The following is a 25,981-nucleotide window of genomic DNA, read 5'->3' on the forward strand; positions in this document are numbered from 1 at the left end:
CTCCTGAGAAACTGCAGCTACACAGGTTCCAAGGTGATCTGGCTGTTTAAGAAGCAAACAGAATGGCAAAAGACTGCTTATGATTTCTGAGGAAGTAACATTTGCTTTATCTGTTAGTGAACATATTTGACTTTTTGTCCTGATTAGGGATAAAAGCCTTTTTCTTTCCTTCTCTCAAAAAAATTTAAATTTTTCACGGAAGGGGAGGTTTCCTTGCCTTTATATTTGAGTCAAGTTTCAGGCTGCATGGGGAAGCTCTCTGCAGACTTCTGTTTTGTGCCTTGTGTTGTTTTCAATAAATGTGTGGGACTGAAAGCTGCATCTGATCCTGCTGTTATGAAAATCCTTATTGTCAGAGCCTGAGAAAAATACTGTCTTTCAGTCTTCTAGACTGTGGAAATATGTTAATATATAGCTAACTGACTAGAATGCCTAAATGCGTGTTTCCACAAAAGAACTCTTTTTCTAAAACAATGGAAGGAATAATATAATATTAAGTTTACTCAATACAGATTTAAGAGGAAACCTCCCACTAAAATGAAAATAGAGTAGCATGGAAAAAATGGCTTAACATGAAATAACTAGTTAGAAGTAAAAGTTTTGTGGAAGAAATGTCAATATGACTAATGAAATAATAGAAGAGAAACAGAAGTTAAAGAAATGGAGATTAACAGATAAATCCTGACAAAATACATACACTTTGAAAGCCAAATCTGTGCTGGAAGTAATAGGAAAAGAATTGGGTTTATTTTCAATTCTCAAAACAGGCTAGTTATCCAGGACCTTTTAGAATAATTATTCAAGTTTTTCGTGCAAAACTGTTTACACGATCACATAATGTACATTTATTTAGCCAGCTAGGTACTTGGTGGTGCGACAAAGCCGGGAAGCCGCACGTTCTGATCAAATTCTGGCCGCGGCGGCGGGCTCCCCGGCGCTGCTGCCTCACGCAGCACAGAGAGGTCACCTCCCGGTCCCCTCCCCACCTGTGAGACTGGACAACGGTGACTTTCGCATGTAAAACGCCTTGAGATCTATGGATGAGAAGTCGTGTCACGAGGAAATCAAGGCATGGATGGGGAAGTAACTTTTGTGTAGTCCATGAGGCAGGCGGTGGGCTTAAAGGGTTAAATATTAGTCATTACAGATTTCGGTTGGCATTTTCTTCTCGGATGAACGGGCCCTGGAGGCCGGCAGCGGCCGCGGGCTACGGGGCGGCTTCCACACAGGGCTGAGGGACCGATCGGCCCGGCAGGCGCCGGACGGAAAGACAAGGGGCCGGTGAATTCCCGGGGGGGGGGCAGCAAAAACAGAAAGCCAAACTTGGGGAAAGGGGAGAAGACACAGGCTAGCTTAAAGAGAAAAAAACAAAGGAAAAATTGTAAATAAAAAGCCCCCCCGAACGCACGAAGGCGCAGCCCGTTCCCCCCCGCCCCTGCCCGCGCCGCCATCTCCTCACCGCCGCGCCTCGGCCCGCGCCTCGCGTCGCCCAGCGGCCGTGGCGGCGCGCGCCCTTCCCGCCGCCGCTGGCGCAGCCCGCCCGGCCGCCTGACGGCGCTGCCCTCGGCGCAGGCGCAGGCGCAGGCCGGGGCGCGGTGGGGGGGGCCGGCGCGGCACCGCGCCCTCGCTCCGCGTCCCGGGCGGTGTCTCAGTGCAGCCATGTCTGGCGGCGCGAGGCGGCGGGGCGGGCGCGGTCGGCGGCGCCCTCTGTGAGGCGGCGGCGGACGAGCGGCGGCGGCGAGCATTCATGTCGGCGGCCAGGGATTAGCGCGGCGGACAGCGAGCCGAGCGGAGGGGGCGGCCGACCCGCCGCCTCCTTCCCGCGGGGTCTCCGGCGGGAGAGAGCCGTACCCGGCTGGCGGGGGCGGGGGGACATGGCTGACCGGAGCGCGCCGAGCTGCCACCTGCGGCTGGAGTGGGTCTACGGTTACCGGGGCCACCAGTGCCGCAACAACCTCTACTACACGGCGGCCAAGGAGATCGTCTACTTCGTGGCGGGGGTCGGCGTGGTCTACAGCCCCCGGGAGCACCGGCAGAAATTCTACCTGGGGCACCAGGACGACATCATCAGGTACGGCCGCGGGCCGCCTGGCCGCATCCCGCCGCGGGCCCCCGGCGCCTGGCTCGCCCCCCGCCCGGCTTGCCCCCCGCCCGCTCCTCCCGGCGCCCTGGCGCGGGGCGCGAGTACCCACCGGCCGCCCTGGGAGCCGTCCCGGTCTCTCCGGCGATCCCTCCCGCCTCCGGTCCGGCGCCCCGGGGCTCGGGGGAGCGGATCGAAATACGTGAAGGACAGTCAGCGCTTCCTCGCCCCCGCCGCCCTCCCCGTCCAGGCTTCGCCGTGGGTAGAAACAGCCTGGAAATAGCTGTTGGCCGTCGGGTATAGCGGGCCGTGGCTGTGCCGGTCCCCTCCGCCGGTCCCCTCCGCCGGTCCCCCGTGCCGAAACTTGCCGGGGCGCCTGTGCGGCCGGCGCGGCAGCCCCAGGGTCGCCGCTCGGTCCCCGGCCGCCCCCGAACGTCAGCGGGCCGGCGGGAGGTGAGGGGGTAATCCCGTGTGTGCCCTGAAGTACTTGGGCTGCGGAGGAGGGTTAATCTGCGGCAGGTAGACCTTTGGCTCACATTTAAAAGGCAACGATTACGTGGGGAATTAGTGGTTTGCCTGTAAACTCATGCAACTTTTAGGGCAATCTTGAAAGATCAGCCTTTCTTGGAAAATTGTGGTATCCCCTGTAGCTCAGTAGTTCAGTTGGCAGAAAATGTTACCCGGTGCTGCAGTGCATTGAAAAAAAAAATTACAAACTGATGTCGCAGAAGAAATGTGCCGGTGTTATTTCTTAAATGTATTGTCACTCAAAGGATGCTTTTATGAGCCTAGTGGTGCTGTGAGATCAATGAGAGAATTTGAGGAGAATGAAGGGCAGATGTGAGCCTGAGTCATCAATCCTTTCCCTTCCAGTAGGTGTCATTGCGGATGGATTTTTAAATTCTGATTTCCTTTCCCTTCCTGTTAGGGTAAGAGGTAGCAGTAGACAATTTTTAAGGTAATTTACAGCACAAAATTTGTTTTCTATGATGCTTAGTTCTCCAAGGCATGTCTTTAGTGTGTGTTACTCATGTGAGTAACAGGTATTACCTGCAGAGAGCAGAATAGATGTTTTGTCTTTCATTTAAGCTTTTAGACACATGAGAAAGCTTGGTCATAATGGCCACTTTTTTTTTTTCTCATTGTTTAAATCTTCTTGCAGAAATGTAAGTAGTTTTGAAGTATGACCGTGAATGTCCCGTAGAAAGGTGTCATGTCTATAGTGTATTTTTCCTTGGTGCTAAAAATGTGAAGAGAAAGTAGGCAATGTACCATTATAGACGTTGTACTAGGGGAGTTGAATCAGAAGTTTGAATCCCTGTTATTCGCATCATTTCATGCTTTAACATTCTCATTCTAATCCATGAAAAAGTGTTTCTTCAGAACTGCTAGCCCTCTCAGATGTCAGGTGTTGCGGGAAATCCAGATCCACAAGTTCACATTGCACGGAGGAAGCAGTGGCTCATTGCTTGTTCTGATCTAAGGTCCAAGGTTGCTGTAGTATAATAGTACACATTTAATACCATGTATTCATGCATGCTTCTGAATGACACTATTTCAGTAGGACTCCTTATAGTGTAAGAATTATGTGGTTTGAGCTACAACTGGGGAAGTTGTTTAGGTTTTCCTGTGGTAACAGTGTTTTGCTCACTCTCGGTTTTGCTACAGTGTGCAACATTTGGCCAAAATGGGACAGAACTCATTATTCAGAATGGCACTAAACCAAAACAATCTGTCTTAAGTCAACAAACCGGAGAGATACTATCTAATTTTTGTGGGGATGTACTTTGATTTTTGTGGTACCATGACCCGGCATACTGGAGTTTCTCCTGCTTTGAATTGCACGGATGCTGTGAGGATATAATTATGTTAAAGCATTACAGTTTTATGTAGTTGAATTTTGCATGCTTCTTAAATACAAAAGCTATACAGAAATGTTAGTATGCCTAAAGAAGAATACTCGACTTAAAAGCAGCATGGCTATTTCTAATAGTAAGATGAGACTTGCAGTGATCAGTGTTTCACTTGCTGCTTTTTCTAAAAGCAACATGGTACCATTAAATGCCATCATCCTGTACTTTTCCTGGCCGAATTTGGTACCTAGACATGTTAGCTCTCTGTATTTAAAGTAGTCATAGTACAAAGGTTGAATTTAAAAAAATGGATTTTTAAAATACCAGAAATGAGGTGCAAAAATTGCATTATATAATACAGTAATTAGTGTTACTGAATTTTCTCTCAGAAAATAGCAAATTTAACAGTTGTATTGCAAAAAATTGTGTTTTAATAGGCTCAGCAAGTACCTTCCAAATGCTGAGGCGTTTGTGATGTGTTAGAGAAAGCAATGGGAGGATTGAGTGTCTCTACAAATATGGGACCTCATTTGTGAAAGCAAGCCTAGTGTCTGAAAATCTTAGGTATTTAAAGAACCAAACTTCCATGAGCACAGCTCCATAGCTACAAAGATTAAGCAGTATATATTGCATGCTACATGGTGATATTATTAGTACCCTTCATTTTGAGAATTTTTATATTATTTGCATGATTTGATGACATTCTAATTTTATGTATCAGTCAGAAAGAGAGGAATTGCAATTCCAGAGACCGCTTCCTTAATAGTAGAAACAGTATTAGATTAATGGACAGCTAGAGGATATTTTCCTTTGGAAAATTTCTAGCACTAACAGTTTGTCTTCTGCTGTGAAGTTTTACCTCCTTTTATTAAACAGAAACCTATAAATCTGCTGTAAGATTGTTGTTATGATTAGATATTTTAATGTAATTTATTGCCAGTGTAAATGTCTAATCTCAATTTTAATCACAGTATCCACCCCTCCACCCCCCCTACCCCCTCCCCGGCTCAGTTAATTGTGTATTGGAAATAGGAGAGCTCTCTTTCTGTATGTTGTCCCTCAGTTGTATCAAACAGTCTTTTGGAATAGAAGAGGGTAATTAGGATCACTTGTGGCCTCTTTTATTAGTCTGGCTTTTTAATTGAACAATCACAGTCATCCAGCTCCATTCTGTCACTAAAAGGGCTTCTCTTGCTTTCTGGTGAGCTTTTGATTCTTATATTTTGGGGTTTATCTCTTACGAGAATTAATTTCCAGAAACCAACCCACTATTCTGGAAGATAGAAAGTATCATGTTTTCAGTCTTATTTGCCTCACATTTCTTATGCATCTGCGCATTTTTATTGAGGTCCTGGGTGCGTGCAGACACCTGTGGAACACATCACTTAGATGCAGAAGTGCTTTGGAAATTGGCATCTTTTGGAAGTGCTGATGACTGAGGCTTTTTTCTTGCATTTTTAGGAGTAAATAAGGAGGAAAATCTTGTGCATGAAATCTCACGTGGCTTGCTTTAATGGTGCTGTCCATTGCCAGCAGCGTAACTTGGATGTACACTGTGTTTGCAGAAGATCCCCTGTCTGGCTTAGGCTGTGTATGTGTAGGAAATACTAATTTTGAATATACACATGAATTATTCCTTCAAAGTTACTGATTTAAACTGTGTGTTCTACAGGATTTTATAACCCACCAAACTAGCTTGTGCAGTGTAGATTGGTTTGCTTTATCGTAGAGGAGGAAGCAGCAGTGTCTTGGTATGTTCAGGTTAGAGCTTTCCTTTGTTCTCTCTTCATAATTTTAGTGGTTTAGAGGAGCATGGCTTATTTAATGTAGGCTGCCCTTCCCTTGTCTGAGACCTTAGGGTGATCATATTTAATCTTGATCTCTATAAAGAATTCAGAAAATGCCCCTTCGGAGTATTAACTTGTCATACTGGAAACTGATGCTGGTGTTGAGGCCCCTTATCTGCCTGGGCTAGCTAAAGCATGTTCATGTACTTTAGTTTCTCTGATGGAAGGTGAGAAAATTGGAAACCCTGAACACATCTATCTTTTAAAATGAATGTCTCCTGGCAAAAGCCTTTGATGTTACCTGGACTATTCTCTATGCTGACATGCTCCAAGGAGACTTTTAGAATATTTTTTTTCCTTTTGATGCATGTTTTCTCTTCCCCCCTACCCCCATACTAGGCCTGTGACCCATCCTTTTTTGTGAGCTTAAGAATACTGGAATTTTTCTGGGAATTAACTCTTCATGTGACATTGATGATGCTATTGAAAAGCAAAAGCAAACCTAAGATCGAACCAGTGCATCATTTGAGATCTTTAGTAGACTTGGCAAAAATGATGTTTTGCTTTCCTTGACATTTGTTCTTCAGTTCAAATGTTAGCACCCATTCGTAAGCCTGCCCTTGTGTACCGTTATCTCTATGCTGGTGCAAAAAAACTGCACAGCCATGCAGGTCAAAGAAGAAGAGGAACTATGTTTTTCTGTCAAAGGGAGACAAATCAGGAAAGAGTTGTTACCCCATCCTACTTTTTAAATATCCATCATATGAGTTAGCGGCAAATAATAGCGCTGTTGTATGCTCATCCAAGAACTTTCTCACCAGTAAACTGTAACTACTTGATTAAGATATCTATGATACATTTAGGTTTTGTTCCTAAACATAGTAGCTGGCTCATCTTATGCTAGAAAAAAATGCTTGAATTTCTGCTGATAATACAATCTCTAGCTCTGCTGTAGAGCAACCATAGGCTGTGTTTAATAAGTTAATTTCCCTACTTGTCTAGAAATCTGTGTATTTTTCCTTGTCTTAGATTAAGTCGGGCGGAAGGAATCATGCATTGTCTACCCTGGGACTCGCAGAGTTCTGTTTTTAGGGCAGATAAAACTTCAGAAATCATGCAGAAAATATTCAAACTTTACTGTTAGGAGTTCTAGCACCAGAAACTAACAGATCCCTTGCCACAGAGACAGAGGACAAAGAAATTGGTACTATCTTTAGTTTGGTTAAAAAATCTGGTTCTTTCCCCCTTTGTGCCCCTCTGTGTCCAGGACTGTAGAGAGGTAAATTGCATGCGTATAGAAGGCAGAGATATATGCAAGATAGACAGAAAGAATTTCTCTGTATTCTGGCAGAAATAGGGTTTGTTTGTTTCCAGCAAAATAGTTCACTTGTCTTAACAAAAGCTCTGATTTAGACACTTTTTCTTATTTATTGATGTGAACTCTCTAGGCATCATCTTGGACTTTGTTTCCCAAGGAACAAAACGAAGCAACCAAAACTCTGGCCACTTTGAACTGCAGTCTTTATTTAAAACTGTCATCTTTCACATTTCAGAATTTGGCTCAATCTACAAGAGGTAGTCCTGCTGGAGATTCTGTGATATTGCTCCTGTATTTAAAGACAAAACAAGCCATTTCTTTCTAGTGCCAACAATTCTGAGGTTCTAGTGAAAATCAAAATCTTTAAAACCATGTCTGTTCCCTGGTGTTAGTGCTGTCCACCAGCTTGGTTTGAAGGAGATTTTTCGGCCTGTTGCTGCACCCTCAACATTAGTCTTAACCATCAACATCCAAGAAATTGTTGGACTTTGTCAGCTGGTAAGACTGCTACTAGGTACTGCTCTCAGGAGGCAGGTCCAGGCATTCTTATGTGTGGCTGTCAACTGTGGTTTGCCATCAGAAATTCTAGCAGTGCAGTGATTAATCACATCCTAGTTTGGGATGATGATTCTGGTCTTTTCCTCATCCTCTCTTTTTGTTAAATATGCATTGTTACAACTTTTAGTTGTTGGACGACTTCTGTAAAGATGCTGTGTATTTCTACCACCTCCTTGTATCACTGCCTCTTTGTTCCCTTTTCATTATTAGATCCATGTCATGAGAAAACCTTAGGAAAGAAGATAGTATCTTTTATCAGAAAAAGAGCCAAACAGAAGGTTTCACAGGAATGTGGAAGGAGGGATATAGTTTTGTTTCCATCTTTTCTGCTTCTCTAGTAGACTGACACCCCAATATCCATGCTAGTTGTCAAAACCCTCAACAGATAATTGAAGTAATTTAAATTTAAGGTACCTGGTGTCAGATTTATTGTCTTGTTCTTGTCTGGAATAAATGGTGTATGTCTCTGACCTAACTCCAGATGACAGTCGAGCACAAATGTTAAGCAGTAGATACTATGTACAGCTACAAAAGTCTCTCAGATGGAATTCTATCAATTGGTTTGGCAGCAGGTCCGTGAATTTTCACCAGGAATTTCATGTTTAGATGTGTATTTTGGATTCCAGGGAATGTAACTGAATGAATACCACAGTTGCCACATGTGGAGATATCTCTTAGTTATCCATTACATGTGCAACCTCTTCTGTCTTTTTGTGTAACTAATGTGATAGAGGGAAAACAAGCTTGTTCTGGTGAGGAATTCATTGCATGCCCTTGAATTCTATGCAGTCCCGATCTTCCTTTCTAGAAGAGAACTCTGTTGTTTATTTGTTTGTGAAATGTAATCTCCCAAATTATTTCAAGACTCACAGCTTTTGAAGAAGGCCAGTCATCCCCTTTTGGATCTTCTAATAACTTTATCGGAGGAAAACAGGAGTAAAATCAATCTTACGGTTTCACCTCAAATGAGAAATGGGTCATGCATAGAAACACCTCAAAATGTTGCTTGTGTTGTACTTATGAAATTTACAAGGTGCATACGTTCTGGATTATTAGGGATGGTCCTGGGAAACCAGTCTTTGTCCTTAAGTCCCAAAGAAAGTCTTTGGTAGGAATCCTTTCCCTCTACTCAGCACTGGTGAAGCCATGCCTGGAGTACCGTATCTGAGGTCCCTCGTCCAAGAGAGATATGGTGCTACTAGAGAGAATCCAGTGAAGGGCTGTGAAGTTGACTAAGGAACTGGACCATCTCTCTTGAGGAAAGGCTGGCAGAGTGGGGACCATTTAGCCTAGAGAAGAGAAGGCTCAGAGAAGGTCTAATCAATGTATATAAATACCTGATGAGCAAGTGTAAAGAAGATGGAGCCAGGCTCGTTTCAGTGGTGCCCGGTGACAGGTCAAGTGACTTTCCAACCAAAAATCAAAACTGGAGCCCCAAGCTCAACAGTAGGGGCTTCCAGAATTAGAGGTTCAATTCCAAAACTTCAGGATTTTGGCTACAAACATCAATTTATGAACATCTTCCTATGTGCAAATTCAAATAAAAATAATTTCACGTAACTATATAGTTAAGGAATTTTATATTATTTTTTCTTGAAGAAAATTAGACATTGAGAATAGATTTTGTGTTTTTTTAGTATGTAATGGAATGTTTGCTGTGAAACCTAATAGCTTTAATAGTTTGTTTTCTTCAAAGAAGAGCAGGCTTTGGAGTACGTGCTGGAGCATGACAACTGAGGTTCGTTCTCCATTCACACCTGATGAGGCAACAGTGTTCTTGCTTTAAAGATTGAAAGCAATGTAACACTGAAATGATATAATGTATAATGTTCAGATAAATTATTACAGCAACCCAAATCTCTTGAATAGATTAACTCACCAAGCTAATGTACTTTCTGAATAAGGCGTTCTCCTTTTCTGAATACAATATGTTGAAGGACTGATTGGGTTTTTTTCCAAAACTTTGGATTTTAACTTCAAAATCAAGTTGTCTTCTTAGCTTATTCTTAGACTTACATGGTGCCATGTTTGTTTTGTTTATACTAAAGATAAATCCATCTACTCTTTGTAATCTCCAGATGATCTTTAAGGGCATAATCAGTTTATTTCCCTCCATTAAAGAGCTTGTGACTTAATAGGACCTAAATTATGTCATAATTAAACTAATCAGTACTCTTATGAACCTCTAGCTCAAGTAGCTTTTGACTGTCTATCAGCCAAAATGGCATTTCTTACAGCAGAAGTAATTGCTAGGACAAGGAGTGAGGTAATTACTCCATTGACCATTTCATTTTATGCCATGGTTCACAAGGAGAAAGTCCCAGTTAAGCTCTGTCCAGCTTTTCATGTTAAGTGAACTTTAATTGTCAAATGTGTAAAAGTCTGGAGGGAAGATTCGTGTTCAAATCTTAAACACATCAGCGGGAGAGAGGAGAGAGAATGATCTGATTTTTCCTTGAGGAAAACTGTTTTCTGGGTAGTTCTAGAGCTGTTCTGAAACATGTGTTATACCAGGCTGGAAGATCTTTGAGGGATTTATTGTCAGATCTTCATTTCAAGTTCTTCTTTACTGAGAGCTTTGTGTGTCATCTTTTTAAAAATATCTTTTGCTTGGATTTGGTTTGATAAAATTAAAATATTTTAGGAATATAGAATAAAATATTACCTGGATTCAGTTTTGAAATGGGACTAGAGTGTGCCTATCGGTTAATATGCCTGCATACCATTGAAAACTTTATTTTTTCTAATTAAAACTACATTAATAGAAATACCAAAAATATCCAATCAGAATTGAATATCTGAAACAGACTAGAAGTTGATTAAAGTAGATCAACGCAGCAAGGAGCTACAGGCTTATGAGCGTGCCTTCATGCATCGTGCTTTTCATAGCCAGCAGTCACATCACCTTCTGATCTGATTCTGTCAGCACTCACAGGCAGGGTCAGCTCAGGTCAATACTTAAATGAGGAAACATCTTGGTGCTGTAGAAAATGCTTTTCCTGATTTGGTAGGTGGCTCTTCTTCTCAGAACTGATACAACAGCATGAAGGTCTAGGACAACATCAGAGAACAGGAAGTATAACCAAAGGCTTAATAATGTTTGATCTTTAAAAAAATTAAGGGATTTTTCTGTAGAAGTTGTGAGGTCTGCCCTAATATTTTAACTTTTCCAAATTGCAGTCAGAGCAATTAAGATTCTGCTTACCTATGTTTTCAGTGTTTTATTTTGTTAGTCCTCTTTTTCATATAGGTAGGGAAGTAGATTGTATTGCTGGCTGCTTTTTAACAGCATGATGAAATTCACTTACTATTGTGTTTACGAAGTTATGATAGTGATAGACCATAGCTTAGCATGTTTCAACAGAAGAATTATTTTGAAGTGTTTGTCTGAAGTGAAATGTTTGGGGTTTTTTAATGCAAAATCTAAAGTTTCGGATATGACATAAAATAAATTTCATTTTTAAATGTTAACTACTTAGAAAGGGGGAAAAAATCAACTCTTAAGTGTTTTAGATTAAAAAACATAGTATACTAATTCTGTCTGACATATCGAAAATTAGTTTAGATTTTACTGTGATTATTAACAGAAGCACTGTAAGCTTTTTTTAAAAAATACATCAGTTGAAACAAAACCTGAAATAATTATAAAACCTTCCAAAACAACAACAATCATAAAAAGTTATTTCTAGTTTTATGTCATATACAGCTTTTGTTTTTTTAAAGTTTAAGCTGACATTGGCATAAAACTAAAAAAGCCAGGTGAATTTAGTTTTACACTTCGTAATATCTCAAGGGGTTGTTTTACTTCAAGATGTAGTTTACCCAGTTTTTCAAAATATTACATCACTTGTAGAGTTAATGTTTGTGATTTAGGACAGCACTTTTGTCTAGCATCAAGGACTTGAAAAGAAAAATAATTTGTTACTCATGAAAGTGGCAAAGCTGTCTAATCTGTATTGATAAGGATCAGTCAGATGCTCAATTTAAAATTTAGGTTTCTTAAGTTACATTTAGAATTATGCTGTTATAGTATTGGCAAGGAAATTGCTTTATGCACAATATATTTATTTGAGTTTGAATAATTGTTACTTTTGGTACTTCCACATGGTAGACCAAGTTACTGAGCACTTAAAATAACTTGAAAAGAAAAATTAAGTATCATTTCTTTTGAACTTATGTGGCAGAAAGTGAAAGTTCCCCGGCTACCTTAATAATTCAGTTGAATGTTTAACGTAGATGCTATTGAATGTTCTTTTCAAAATACATATAGTCAAGATTTTCTGCACAGTGAGGTTCTGATGTGAGTGCCATCTGGTGTAGCATGAATTTCCCCAGGCGCATCAGTGAAGCACCTTAGAGGATGTTACAGATACATGTAAATTACTTGCATTGGGACACATTGCTCTGGTTACACCAGTGGCTAAAAGAGACTTTAATTTCTACAAGAAATAACCAATGTCCTTATTTGCATTGCTGTTGTAGTTATTGAGATAGTAATAGACTTTGAAAATGCAGTGCTTGATTTGCACAAAAAAAAGTCATAATCAGCCAAGGCTGCCTTAACTCTTGGTGGTAAAAGGTACAATTTGAATTTTTAATCTGGGTTTATAACTAAACATAAATATTAGTTCTATATTGCAAAAGATACAAACCACAAATAATTGCAGCGTGTGCACCATCTGATATCACATCCTTGGAATATTTTTGGTGTTGACCACCTTTACTTCCATTTCAAGTTTTTGTCTTTCTGCTTAAATTTTGGTCATGAAAATAGCAAAAATGATATCAGCATTACTAAGAGAGAGGACAAACTGATACTTGTTAGTAGCTGGTGTCAGAGTTGACCGAAATCACTTTTGGAGGTGTCTCCATCAGCCTGTGATCATGAGGAAAATCTGTCCTTTGAAGGCCCCGTCCTGACATACCTATTATTTTGGCGATGGGTAAGATATTCCCCTTCCTCTATGCTGCATTTAAAGCAAGTTGTCTTTGCCTGACAATTTCTCTTAGAAAAGCAGTTTTTGTTCTTTTGCCTAGCTGCTAGAGGATACCTGTATTATTAAATCTCTAGAGAAGTATTCTTCTTCTTCAGAATAACTTTCCTTGGCCTAGTTGAAAAAGACTTTCCTTTAACTGGAAATCCTCAGTACTGTTGAGAGGCTTCCTGGATCTGTAAGATGGTGCCTGATGCTTATCCTGCTATGAAAGACCTGGGTATTCAGATGTTATTTCAAAAGATGGAGTGGACAATCCTTCCACCTGTTTTTTCACAGTTTTCTAATTTCATGGCACTGCTTGATCTTCCAAGCATTTTCAGGAGTTTTCTTTATACTCTGTATTGCTTAAGCCTGCAGACGTGATGGATCAAGACCCCTATCTGTATGCCCAGATCAGTCTGATTCTTTTGCTTTAGAAACATGTGTTACTTCCAGTCATTTTAGTCAAAACAAAACCAAAGTACTTCCATCCTAACAGCCATGTCCAGCTCCTTATTGCTTAAATATTCGTGCTTATTGCTTAAAAACACTTTGAGAAGTGTATTTGAGGACTCACTTTTTTGGAGGTATCTTGGTGTCATTTTTCTGTGGGTTAGCGTTGTTTTGCATAAGAATGATGTTCCTATGCTGAAAAGCAGTGGATTCATACAATGAAAGTAGTAACTCCTCTTGAGCTGTGAATTGAAATGCCTCTTTTTCTGAGCTGAGGTAAGCCAATTTGTTCACAGGATTTTTTTTTTACTTTAGACCACCTAAATATAAACAGAATGATTAGGTTTTGAGATAGTAAGTGGAAATAAAAGAATCTTACATGTACACTTTCAATTAGTTCCAAGAGATTTCTCTGTGTTTGATTCAGCTAACAAACTGCTGGGATGAATATCCAGTCTTTAGAACCAGGACCTTCAGAAAATCGTCACCTATGCATCCTTCTAGAACAACCTGTGTCTAATCAGTGGATGGTGGGTAGGATTTTTGGCTGGCACTGGACACCTGAGCAGACCCCAGCATTCTGTTCAGATTTGAACTTTCTTCAAGGATTGCTGTGACTTCAGTGGATGTTCCTGGGAGCACTGAATTGAAGAGTCAAGAGAAATGGGTCCAAAGAGTTAGTGATGTAACTTTGGAGGAAATAATGTCATTTTGAGCAGTGTTTGGCTTTATAGGTACCACAAGTGGTACTTCCACTGATGGTTTAGCCAGATCTGTGACAGACAACTTGCAGGGAAACTTTTCATTTTCCTTTTACATTGTGTTGACTATAGGATGTACTGTAATTCAAGCTTCCCTTGCCTTCATACAAGCTATATTGATTAAATATTTAACATAAAATTATCTGTAAAAAAAGTGCTTGATTCAGGTGAAAAATTCAGCTGAGCAGAACAGAAACAAAACTGAGGCAAAGAACCAGGCCTAAAAATAAAGCAAAAGTGTCCAAGCTGAAAATCATGTTTATAAAGTGCTCATGATTGTAGTAAAATCACTCTGTTCTTACCTGAAAGTGCTCACACTTTTCACTTCTGATAATATATTGTATTTTTTTCTACCAGAATTGCAGAATGAAATTTGTAGATATGGCATAGTTTTATAACAATGTTCTAGAAGAGTAGGTGTAAAAGAATTGTTTTACTGCTTTACTTCTTTCTGCTTACGTGGTCCATTTCTTGTGACTAAATCTAGTTGGATATAATGTTAAAAATAACAGTAACCCTTCAATTTGCTGAGTTACAGGTGCCTGAAAACATTACACATACATACAATTGGGAAAAAACCCCAAAACCTACTTAACAGTAGAAGTCACTTAAAAATACTTACATGTTTTAGATATTTAAGGTGAGTGGTGGTGAAGTGCCTTCATTATATCAAGATAGTATGCACACAGAATGAGTGGATTAATTTTATGTTTTGGTTAGCTGACAACTTTATAAACCTTCTCCTGACTTTTAGAACTGCGTTAATCCTCATTCCCTGTTTATAATCCCTCTACAAGAGCAAGCAAGGTGATTGATGCTTTATCTTAGATCAAGACAAGGCATCTGACAGCATTTGGAAATTGCCTCAAGATTTATAGCGGTGAGTGTGACATTTAGCTAAGCAGTCATCCAGAGTACTCCGGGAAATAACAGGAAAATTTGAAGAACTGGTAAATGTTTGGTTTGGTGTTTTTTTAGATCGATGTTGCACTTCAGATGATATTTGCATTTTTAGTTACCAGTTCGTCTTTCACTTACTGCTTTATGAATTGCTGCTGCTTCTACCACAGAAATTAATGCCATAAAAATGAATAGCCTTTGGAATATTTTTCAGTAATAAATGAATTTTAAAATAATTGTGAATTTATATTTTGCTAGTTACAGCATATGCTTATGATAATGAATATACATTACATGACTGTTCCCAATGAGGTAAGCTGGATCAGTATTCTTGAGATAAACACAATTTTAGAGCAGAAGAGTTGTATTTTCTTGAAAGTGCTGCTCATGTATATTCTCTATCCATCAGCTTCTTTTTAGTGGCTTTTAGTAACTAACTTCATGAGCCCTCGTGTGCAACAGTTTTCATTGCCTACCAAATACACATTGACCTTGGAGTCCTTGTAGTATTCTTACATTTTTCCATGCTGCTTTTCTGTTATGTTTATGGTTCTGGTATGTGTGGGGAGCTGTTTGTTTTAGCAGACAGTATTTCATGTAAATACCTCTGTGGCCTCCATCACGTTTTTTTATAGTTTTTCTAAACAATGGTTCAGATGTTGTTCCAACTTGTAAGTGGTGTCTTGGCTCATTTCACCATTCTGGGCCTGAAGTTAGATGCTGGGATGGTAAATTTGAGACAAGTGTTACAGATGTCCTTAGCTTTTCTTTTCTGTAGGAGAACACCTCTGAGTTGGCAAGATAAAGATTGACTTAGTGTTCTGTTCTGCTCTAAACCTTCTTTGGTTGGTAATGAAGTACAGTCCATTGAAGCACAGAGCATTGTGCTTATCTCAGCCTATTTCACTAACAGCTCTGCCACTGCTTTCTTCCCACCATTCCTTATTTTAAGCCAACTGCTAATTTTATCAGGGTGACCTTTCTGTATAAAATAAGAACCTTTCAAAAGTTGTCACTAATTATTCTGTGACTCCACTCCTGAATATTCAGATGTTAAGTTCTCACATTGTCAGTTAGGTTTTTCATATCCCATAGGAGAGAAGACTGAATTGATGTTTAATATACTTGTTCAGAAATATGAAAGAAAATTGTACAATCTGTGATTTTTTTTTTTCTAATGTAATACTAGAAGATATAGTGTAAATTTCTACAATAATAGAAGATTAATCTTGTTAAAAACTGTGTATCTCTTGTGGAGAAGCATCAAACAGTAATGACTGGATAAAGGGTTGTTTGAAGGTTTTTGTCATGATAGTGAAAGATTGTACCTCAAGCAAGTTTTTTTTTGTTAACTTGAGGTCAGAAGCATCCAAAATAACCTTTTTCTGGAAAGAAATTTTTGAAATTTTCCTGTCTAAAAGATTTGAAGTAAATGATTCTTTGACCTTTAAATTATTTGTCCTGTGTATTTCTAATTTGGCAAACAGTGCAATGAGCGTGCATAAAAAATGAGTGATTGTAACTGTGATAGGGATTTTTGTCATTCACTTTCCCTTTTTAGCCTGTATTTCATTGCAAACTTTATTCTAAAGTAAATCTTCTGATTTTACAACCATGCTTGTCTCAGTGTCCACATAATTAAGTGGCTACAGCATGATAATCTTCTGCTAATTAAGTTAGCTTGTAAAATGGTTAGAATGGGAAATCGGTATTTTCACTTTAATTTTAGGCCACCTCAGTTTTTTGATCTATGATAATTTTTTAGGTTTGCATACTTTTCACCAGTTGTATTCAGGAGTGAAGAAGTGGTTTCTAACTTTGTGACTGACAGATACTAACCATATTATTTAAGAGTGCTTCCTGATTTGTTAAGGGATCCCTTTTGGGTCATCAAATGTAGTTGCCAAAAGGAGGTGAACGGCTGCGCTGCCTCCTCCTTATGTTATGGGCAGCTATTGAAGTACCTCTTCTCTCCATAGGTCTTGCTCTTCTATATTTTTTTCCTCTTCCCCCCTCCTTTTGCTTTTTTGTTGCTGGTACTAGGGAGGTTCTGTTTGACACTTTGTATCTAATAATGGTTTAAAGAACGATTCTTAAGTCCTTGCATTGTCTAATGAGGAAAGAAAGAAGTTGGATATTTTTTTAGGTGGGATTCCATTCCTTTATTATCTCCAGGCTTTAGTATGTCACATTATTGTACAACCAGTTGTTATAATCAGAATTGCTTCTTTTATATTAATAGCTAGTAAAAGATAATAGGACTTTGTCATAGCAAATTTATCTCCAAGTCATTTTGGAGTATATGTTATTCCTGACTTTTCTGTGAGAAGAGTTTTGCTAGGCAAATGCAAGTAATTTTGCTGCCTTCTCGTTCAAGGGTCATGTTAGAAAAGAAACTTTCCTCAGAGTGAAAACCTGGTGATGAAAGTGTTAAGATCACATAGAATTTGGAAAAAAACCTAGCACCCCTCTCAGTCAAAACATGAGGTCTCCTATTGGGACTTCCAAAATCATTCATATTTGAAAAGAAGGGGAATATCTTTTGTTCTAATTTCTTTGCTAGAGATGGTAACTCTTTCACTGGAAAGCTTAAGTCAGTCCCTTCCTTGGCAGTGGAGGAAATGACTATGCAATACAAAAATGGGCATCTGCATAAAGTGGTATACAGTTTGCAGAATCTTTTTCCTCAGTTTTGTTTGATGAGCTGGGAACTTTGCACCAGCATTAACTGTGCTCACTCTTTTTCCTTTTCTTTGAAGTTCATCTGCTCTTCCCCCTGCCTTCTGCTGAGTTTCAGAACAGATAGGAGCCCAAAGTAATTTTTAAGGTCCTCTAGATTGCTTAAAAATGTTGCTTGTTAATATAAAACCATTCAGATTTGGGGGGGGGGGGGGGGGGGGGGGGGGGGATATGGAACAGTAATGACGTAAGCTGTAGCTGGGAGTAATCAATGTACAGTTTTAGTCCACCTTCCCTGTCTCCAGTTCAGACTCTTACTTTAAAGTTGGATGTTTATATAATTTAAGGAAATATGGAAAGCTATATATATAAGGAATATAGAAAGCTGTATTTGACACTATTGATGCTATGACAGTAACTGTATGGAAGACCCAGTAGTGATGCTCCATCATGAGTACTGCTTTGTTTTGTCTACGGGAAGTAAGTGTGCTCTGACTTGATCTGTTTAAACTTTGATGAGAGATATTTGCTGATTAGAGCTCTTTCTGCTTTAACAACTTAAATAGTGTGACAGAAATGGTTCACAGTTTTTCCTGTCATACTTTCTGGGGAAATATGGATAAATGAAAGGAAATAAGAAAATATCCACAACTGTATGTAAAAAATATCTGTAAACATACAATGAAAATATTTTTTTTTGTCTATTTACTCATGGAAACAATCACACACTTGAAATTAACTCTTAATGGGTATCTGAGATGCTGTTATTTCACTGCAGTACTCTTGTGCATTTTTACTGGTGCCCTAGTTTTATGAAGATCAGGAGTAGTCACATGAATATATTCTTGGATATTCATTGTTGCTAAGGAAACATCATCTTTAATACTGTATCCTTGTCTGCAGCTTGTCTGTATTAATCAATGCCTGTTAATGGCTCAGCACAAACCCAAGTAAAGATGGAAAAAATCTTCATTTTTTTAAATAAAAAAGTAGCTTATTATAGACTACTCTCCTTCAGGATCCCCTGCCACTACAGACCTTACACAAATTGGATGGTCATGTCCACATTTCTGGTTTCATCCCAAGCAGACACAGTATGGACAGTTTTTATACTTTTTTTCATAGGCTGCCATTACTATATAATATCAGTAGTCTAACATAGGTATTGTACAGTGCATGGATCTGGTCAAAATGGTGGGAATGCTTATGTGCTGCCATAGAAGAGAGGAAGAACCTTTTCTGTACAAAGTATAAAAGAGGAGCTTGAATGCACTAAATTGAGAAACATACCCCTTTTAAGTATGCTGTTAAAATTGTACTACGCTATTTCAGCCTGATTTGACTGTGTCTAGGAAAAGACCTGTCAGTCAGAGATATCAGTAGAAATCTGTTTTCTGCAGGTCTATTTGGTTTTGTTACAATAGTGACAGGCAGATTTTTTAAATTTTCTACTTCTGAACTCTTCTGAGAAGTAACAGATTTTATATCCAATTTCAAAATTAACTTGACTTAGCAGTTTGTTAGCCTAGTTCCTGCTTTGTTTCAAGGTCACATTTGCCTTTTGGACATTTTCCTTCATATCTGCCTCTTCAGAGACACTACGTTATATCTAACATCTGCTCTTAAAGCCCAGGTCAGAAAGGCCAGAGGCAAGCAAGAAAGCCTGAAGAACTTGCCTCATTAGGAATGTTTGTTTCCTTTTTTGGACAAGCAGCAATATCTCGTTCATCAGCTTAGTCATCCTCAAGGAAGAGGAAACATACCAGGCAGAAGTTTACAGTCTAGCTGTGTGGGCTAGATGCAAGCAGAGCGTCAGCAGCCTAACCTGGATAGGTCATCCCAGCTTTCATTACTGGGGCAGTAAAAGGAACCTGAGTTCTGTCCTGAGTGCAGAGCTTCTCCTTCCACTAAGCAATATCCTCCTTCTCTGTAGGAGAAAAAGTGCAAGGAAATCAATGTGAGGTGGACAGTGTACTTAAGTCTACAGAGCCCACACCAGCAGATTTGGAAGCTGTCTTAAGAGCTAAGCTGCACTCGTGCTTTTCTGCCCGTCCTCGGGGACTGAGTGGATGGTTAGCAGGCAACTACTTCAACTACCATCTCGGTAGTTGTACACTGTTAACACCTCAGTAGAGGTGTCTTGGAGATCTTACTAGGGATATCCAGACAACCCTGCTCTCATTGCTTGATCCTGTTGCCCATGAGCCAACACGGTGTCTGTATGGCAAATGTTTATGGTTATCCATATCCAGGCACCCATTCTAGTTATATTTTTTCTTTCTGCCCTAAGAAGCTGTTTACAATGCATTGCTTGGGACTATTTTAATAATGGAAGTTCCTGAATGTGAGTTGTATCAATACTTTTACTTTAGAGGTTAGACCAAGATACTGTATTTTTGTATTAATTTCCATGCCTGTAATAGTTACTTAATCACTCGTAGTCCAATCAAAGAATTAAAAAAGTCCTTCATATTGCTTAAAACTGGAGTCTAATCCTTGAATTTTGATCAGGACTCAAAATTTCAGATCTGGAATTCTGCATGGTGCCCTGTGGGTGTAATCGTAGCAAAGGCTTGCATATTAAGGAAAAAGCATCTTCTTATCAGTCACAGTTCAGATAAAAATAATGTAAATAAGAGTGTCAGTTTCTTTTCTTAGTGTTGATAATAGAAATTGCAGTCCCTTGACTCTTCCCATGCTTCCCTTTTCCATTTGTCCTGATAGCCAGTGAGATAAAATACATGCAAATAATACTTTAACCGATCCTTCACAACTTGGTCTGGAAGAAATGATGAGGGAAGGTGTTTTCAGGTAAGGATTTCCTCAGCCACTGTGAATACCTCTGCTCTTCAGTTTCCCTGAAATCCCTCCATATTGGCGTTTTTGAAAAAGAAAAAAAAAAAAAGCTTGCATTTTCTTCTACTTCCAGTGACTGTCTAGAGTAGCAATTTACAGTAGAGACTGAAATGATAGGGGAATGGCGTTAGTAATTCTACAGCATTATCTGTTGTGACTAAAATACAGGCTTTGGATCTTAATATGTGCTGCATTATCCAATATCAAGGCAGAATTTGACCTCGGTTGTTTAAGTCAGTATTTTATATCATGATATAGAAAGAACTAATACTATGATATTACTATAGTTATTAGTTGACATTTATTAATTAGAAAAAAGAGGAAATGTTCTTTATATTCGCCTAATATGCTTCAAGTGGGTTTAATTGGCACGCCTGGGCTAGGACAGTGTTTTCCTGGCCCTTGGTAGTGCATTTACCATTGTCCTTTCCATCTCTGATGCATTGCATTTGTCACTTTTGGTCTTTAAAACCATGCTAAGCTAATTTTTGGTTGCTGGCGTGTTTTGTAAAGTGTGGCATGTGGTTGCTTTTGCGTGTGTGTGCATCCAGGGTGGGTGGTGCCTGAGCATTTTTCAAAGTCACAGTTGTGGGGTGGTTTTCACCTTCTGAACCCGCACAGTGCACCAATAGCAGAGTTAAGTACAGGATTGAAGAGTCATGAATCAGTCATAAGACTGCTGTGTTTTTACTTTTTCTCTGAGTTTCAGTCTCTGTCTTCCCTGCTCCCCCCACTGCTTATTCTTTTCACTTACGTTCTTTTCTTCAATTTTATTGCCCACGTGGTCTTATCTCTCCCCCTCTGTGGTGGCATTGTAAAAACTAGGCCATTTTGAACACAGCATTTTCTCCCCCTACAGATGCTTTTCTTTTTTCCCCATGTGTATGCCATCTGCCTGCGTGTGCTCTGGGAGATGGGCAGGTGTTGGTCAGCATTAGGTGGCAGAACTGAAGTGAAATGTATTAAGTTTTTCATGCCAGCTCTTCTGCATTGCTCTTTAATGATGAAGTTGCCCTGTCAAATAAAGGAGGGCAAGAACCTGAGAAATAACTCTGGAATTGAAGAGAAGCAAAGTGGGGCAATGTTGATTGCTTGATCCCAGTGCTGAGGATAATGCAGAGTAGCGAAGAAGAGGAATTCCCATAGAAAAGTTACAGCTGTCTCTCCAACCTGCCTGCCCTGCACCAGTAGGCTGGGAGTGGGCAAGATCTTAGAAGGGGACATAGCCAGGACAGCTGATCCAAAGTGACCAGTGGGATATTCTATACCATATGATGTCTGCTCAGATATAAAAGCTAAGAGTAAGTAGGAGGAAGGGGATGCATTAATTATTTACGACACTTGTCTCCTGGAGCAACTGCTAAATGTACCAAAGCCCTGCTTCCTGGGAAGTGGCTGAACATCGCCTGCTGTTGGGAAGGACAGAATAACATATTTTGTTTTCCTTCACTTCTGTGTGCACGCCTCTTGCTTCATTAAACTGCCTTTATCTTGACCCACAAGTTTTCTTTTTTTCCCATCTTATTTTCTCCCTCCCTCTTCTGCTGAGGAGGAGAGTGATAGAGCAGCTTGGTAGGCACCTGGCACCCAGCTAAGGTCAACCCACCACGGAGGTCCAGAGATTTTTACCTTTTGTAGAGAGTTTGAAGTTAAAGGTTCCTCTGAGTTGTGCATGTGGAATACATCAAGAAATATTAAAAAGCTATATTAAAGTAGGGGAGGGAAATGTATTGCATAATGTAGTATGAAATACTAAGCAACTTCTAACGTGGCTTTCTCTTGCTGCTTTTTTTTTTAATATATATATAAAAAAATGTATCTATCTTTTGAGATAGATCTTTCTTCTGGTCATTTCCTGATTAGCTTTATTCTGGCTATTTCTTCTGTGTTTATAGACTCCCCTTGTCTTCACCCTTTGAACTTCATTTATCAAGATCTGTGTTCAGGTGTCAGATCATCTTACTGTTGCAAAGTGCTTAACCTTTTTCCTTTCCAGGTGATGTTGAGAGGATAAATAGATACAGTATATATTGTTAGTGGTTCTGTCCTCTAGTTTCTCAAGATCATTACTCTATGTGGTATTTCTCACATGATTTTGGACTGCTATACCTAGTCTGTATAGAATGTTATGAAGTAGCTTGTTAGGGTTTCTGTTAAAATAGATTCTTTCTTCCTTTTCTTATTATGAAATATGAATCTACAGCTCTCATGTCCTCCCTTGCAGCTTGCTTGCATAAACAAAACAAAAAGTACCTTGCTGACTAGCATGCTTTCTAGCTTGATCCCAGATTTAACAAAACAGTTGTGCTGGTGCTCTGCGGACTTTGAAAGATGAAAATGCTAACTATAAGAAAATTCTCTACAATGTCAAAAATGTGAAAAATTATTAATTATTCAAAATCAACTATTCCCAATTGTTCTCTATTAAAGTTAGGATATTTAAATTAATCTTAATCTCACTTCAGTTTAGTCATCTGAAGTTGACATAACATCTAGTCTAAGATAGTCATGCTTTGGCTTGCTGTACAATCAGCAGAGAGATAACTTCAGAAGGCTATTCAATCCCCTCATAAAAAGGACATCATATAGTATGTGGAATGAAGTACTTACGGAGATGCATCTCTCTCCATTGACGATAGGTGCGTAGATAACTAAACACCAACCTTTGTTGTCCATCCTTTGTGGTTTTAAATGTTAAAAGAGCAGCGAAAGAAAGGGAAAACAGGTATTTTTTAGTGCATATAATAAACCCTGTATTTTGGAACAGAGGATTAGTGGCTATTCTGCAGGTAGTTTAATTGGAGAAGGCTTGAAGGTTCAAATTCAAGAAAGGTGGTGGCATGTACTACTGTATCAAGGGAATTTTACAGCTATTGTGGAATCTGTGATACAAAATTACTTGTTAGTATCTAGTATCATTGAGAAAATATTGTAAAATAATTTTAAAGGAAAAATATTAATGCAACCAACTAGGCAAATGTAAAAGTTTCATGCAAAAATATTTTATGTCTTTTTCTTTGGCAGCCTTGCTTTGCATCCTGAACGTGTGTTGGTGGCAACAGGTCAAGTTGGAAAAGAGCCATACATCTGCGTGTGGGACTCATACACTGTGCAAACTGTATCTGTTTTGAAAGATGTTCACACACATGGTATAGCTTGCTTGGCTTTTGATTTAGATGGTCAGGTATGTAATGACTATTCTTCTTTCAAGCACATAAATTGTTTATCTATCAGAAATCTTGTTATGTAGCTTTTTCTTTTTTTAAGGAAGTGTATTGACTCAGGTTTTTTCTGCTTATTCTGAAGTTGAGGAAAAAAGTTGAAATTAGTAGTGACTGACAAATAATCACATTTGGCAAGAACACTATAACTTCAAAAGAGTTTGAATGAAGATGCGATGAAGATTCTTGTGTTCTGTGAGCCACAGTTTAGGGTTACACCAAATGGTTAGAGATAGTGGACCTCCCCTGTGCAGAGGCATGTCTTGTGCATAAAGTGATGGTAGTCCCATAGTGTTACTCATCTTGGACTCTGAATGTCTTCAGGCAGTATCCCCTTCTCTATCACTCATTTTGCACTTGTTGATGGCTCTCCACATTTTGATTGTTTGTTCAGACTCATGTATCCTGGATCTAAGAGTCAGGAAAAAGGTCCTATTGGATTATAATTTTGTGACTTCAAAACATTCAAGAGCAGTAAATAGGTTCTCAGAGCTGCTACTTATAAGGGAGATGATTTTTACCAGACACTTGCTCCTGTGAGTAAAGAGGCTTTCTTGATTGACATGTTAGAAATGGAAAATACACATTAGGTAGCAGCTGAAGAGGTATTGGCCATGAAAGTCCTTTCTGCAGTTCTGCTTGCATGGATTATACAGCACTTCTTCCCTTCCCACTTAGCCTTGCAATGTGATGTTCAGATTTAGCTATGATCTCAGTTCTTTTTGCTTGCTAAAAAGGTCAATATCTGTTACTACTGCTTTCTCAAGTAAGGATGTATTGTAGAGACCAGTTGCTGTCCTTAGTTAAGACAGTATCACATGGAGCTTTATTAAACACAAATAGAGGAAATCCTAGCTGTAACTTAGCTGTAACTTGTGGCTGTTAAAACATGCTGTAATTGTTCTCAGGAGGTTTTGAGTTTATTAGAACAGATTTTATCATTTAGATTTCTCATTGTTCAGGGAGTCAGCTTCTTTACAGAACTTAATTTCTACTTGACAGGGGTATCTTTTCTCTATGTTGTTCTTGTCTGTGTAAACTTGCATCACTTCCTCTTGAAGAGCCTTAATAATTTAAGGTCAAAAATATATCTTAGTTAGGATTGAAGTCCCCTAACTCTGTGTTCTAAAAAACACTGTCTGTGATGTGTTTTAGGAGTACCCAGTACTGATTCTTATGTTTAAAGCCATAAATGGTCAGAATTTAAGCTGTCCACTTTTCTCAGCATTTCTGTATGATCACCTTTCTCATTGCATTTTTTGTGGTTTCAAAGGAATGTTGGATACAGGTTTTTCAAGATCTGCATCTCCAGAATTGTCTCCATATGGAAATAGAGTAGAACACAAATCCAGTTCTGGAAGATCTGCAAAATACCTTTGTTTGCATCTTGCCTATCCTTTTACATCCAAATTTGTCGGAGTCACTGACCAGGTTCTTTTAGAGGGTTCAATGTTTGATATTAAACATACTTATTTGATACATTTGGCATTACATGGGGTTTTGATTTAATAGCGATACAGCAATATACTGAAATCACAACACAAACAATTGCAATATACAGATGAATCACAAGAAAAATGTGGTTCCTATTACTGGTTTGCTTCTATGTGATCACTGTAACGATGCTGGGCGGCATCTCCAGTCACTAGGAAGGAATATGTGGATTGAAGTGAGGTCAAGCTCAAGGTCTCTTCAAAGTTTGTTTTATTAGTTGTTCAGTTTTTATATTTTGTGTTGGGCTGTGCCACAAACACACACTCTGTTTCCCACCCCCAACTAGTCTGGCTAGCTCAGGAAGACGTTATTTATTCTTGATTCACTTTTGTTAATTGTCTTGGGAACCTGATGATTCTCTGGTGCAGCTGTGTTATCTAAACCCAAGATTACCCTACAGTCTCTCTGGTTTTGAGAGAAGTTCAGCTTTCTTTATGGTATATTCTTCCCTGAGCTTGCTGGCTTTTTGCTCTTCTCTGAGCTATACTCCACTGTGGGGGTGTCCTGGTTGGTTACAAGATTTTCTAGTTCTCGGTTCTCCTAAGAACATTATTTAATCTCCCTTTTTGAGAAGTCCGTGTATCAGCTTCTGTCTGGAAAGGCATCACCCAATTTTTTTGTGATGGATATACATAGTGGTAAAACTATTCTGCATTTATGCCCCTCGTTCTGTGGTACGACTGGAATTGAACTGCTTGGAGGTGTAGCTGGAATTGAAACTGATGTTCTTTCTGAGATGAATTCAAGGTTCCTTCAAAGATGGAATAGGAAGGTTGGACTTTACAGTGTCTGAAAAATTGAAATTGGCATTAATAAATAGAGCATATGGATAGCATTTGTATTTAATTTGTTTCTTTTTCTTCTCATAATCTTGGAGCTTTTCAGACAGTAATTATGTTATTGGGAATAGTTTTCTGACTTTGGGGAACAAAATAATGAAGTTTGGGGTTTGCTTTTATTGTTGCAAACTCCCTTTGATAATCTACATAAAAATTGAAACTCAGTTTGTCTTTAATGTGTGCAGGTATTCACTACTGAACAGTGA

The 25,981-nt window shown here is 39.3% G+C and overlaps 1 protein-coding gene across 6 annotated transcripts in view; it reads left to right on the forward strand.

The window, feature by feature from the left end:
* Positions 1-1,480: 1,480 nt before the first annotated feature.
* EML5 (EMAP like 5) overlaps positions 1,481-25,981 on the forward strand; it is a 113,834-nt gene continuing 89,333 nt past the window's right edge. For 3 of the 6 annotated variants that reach the window (XR_005828801.1, XM_040600079.1, XM_040600081.1), the window contains exons 1-2: positions 1,489-2,071; positions 23,246-23,405. Coding sequence is in view for 4 of the 6 variants with exons in the window: in XM_040600079.1 (XP_040456013.1) it covers positions 1,875-2,071; positions 23,246-23,405 (357 nt within the window). In the remaining 2 variants the exon portion in view is untranslated. Of the gene's footprint in view, positions 2,072-23,245; positions 23,406-25,981 lie in introns of all 6 variants that reach the window. The other 3 variants (XM_040600083.1, XR_005828802.1, XM_040600080.1) reach the window with 3 other exon arrangements.

Source organism: Falco naumanni, chromosome 7 (assembly GCF_017639655.2).
Source record: "Falco naumanni isolate bFalNau1 chromosome 7, bFalNau1.pat, whole genome shotgun sequence".
NCBI lineage: Eukaryota > Metazoa > Chordata > Aves > Falconiformes > Falconidae > Falco > Falco naumanni.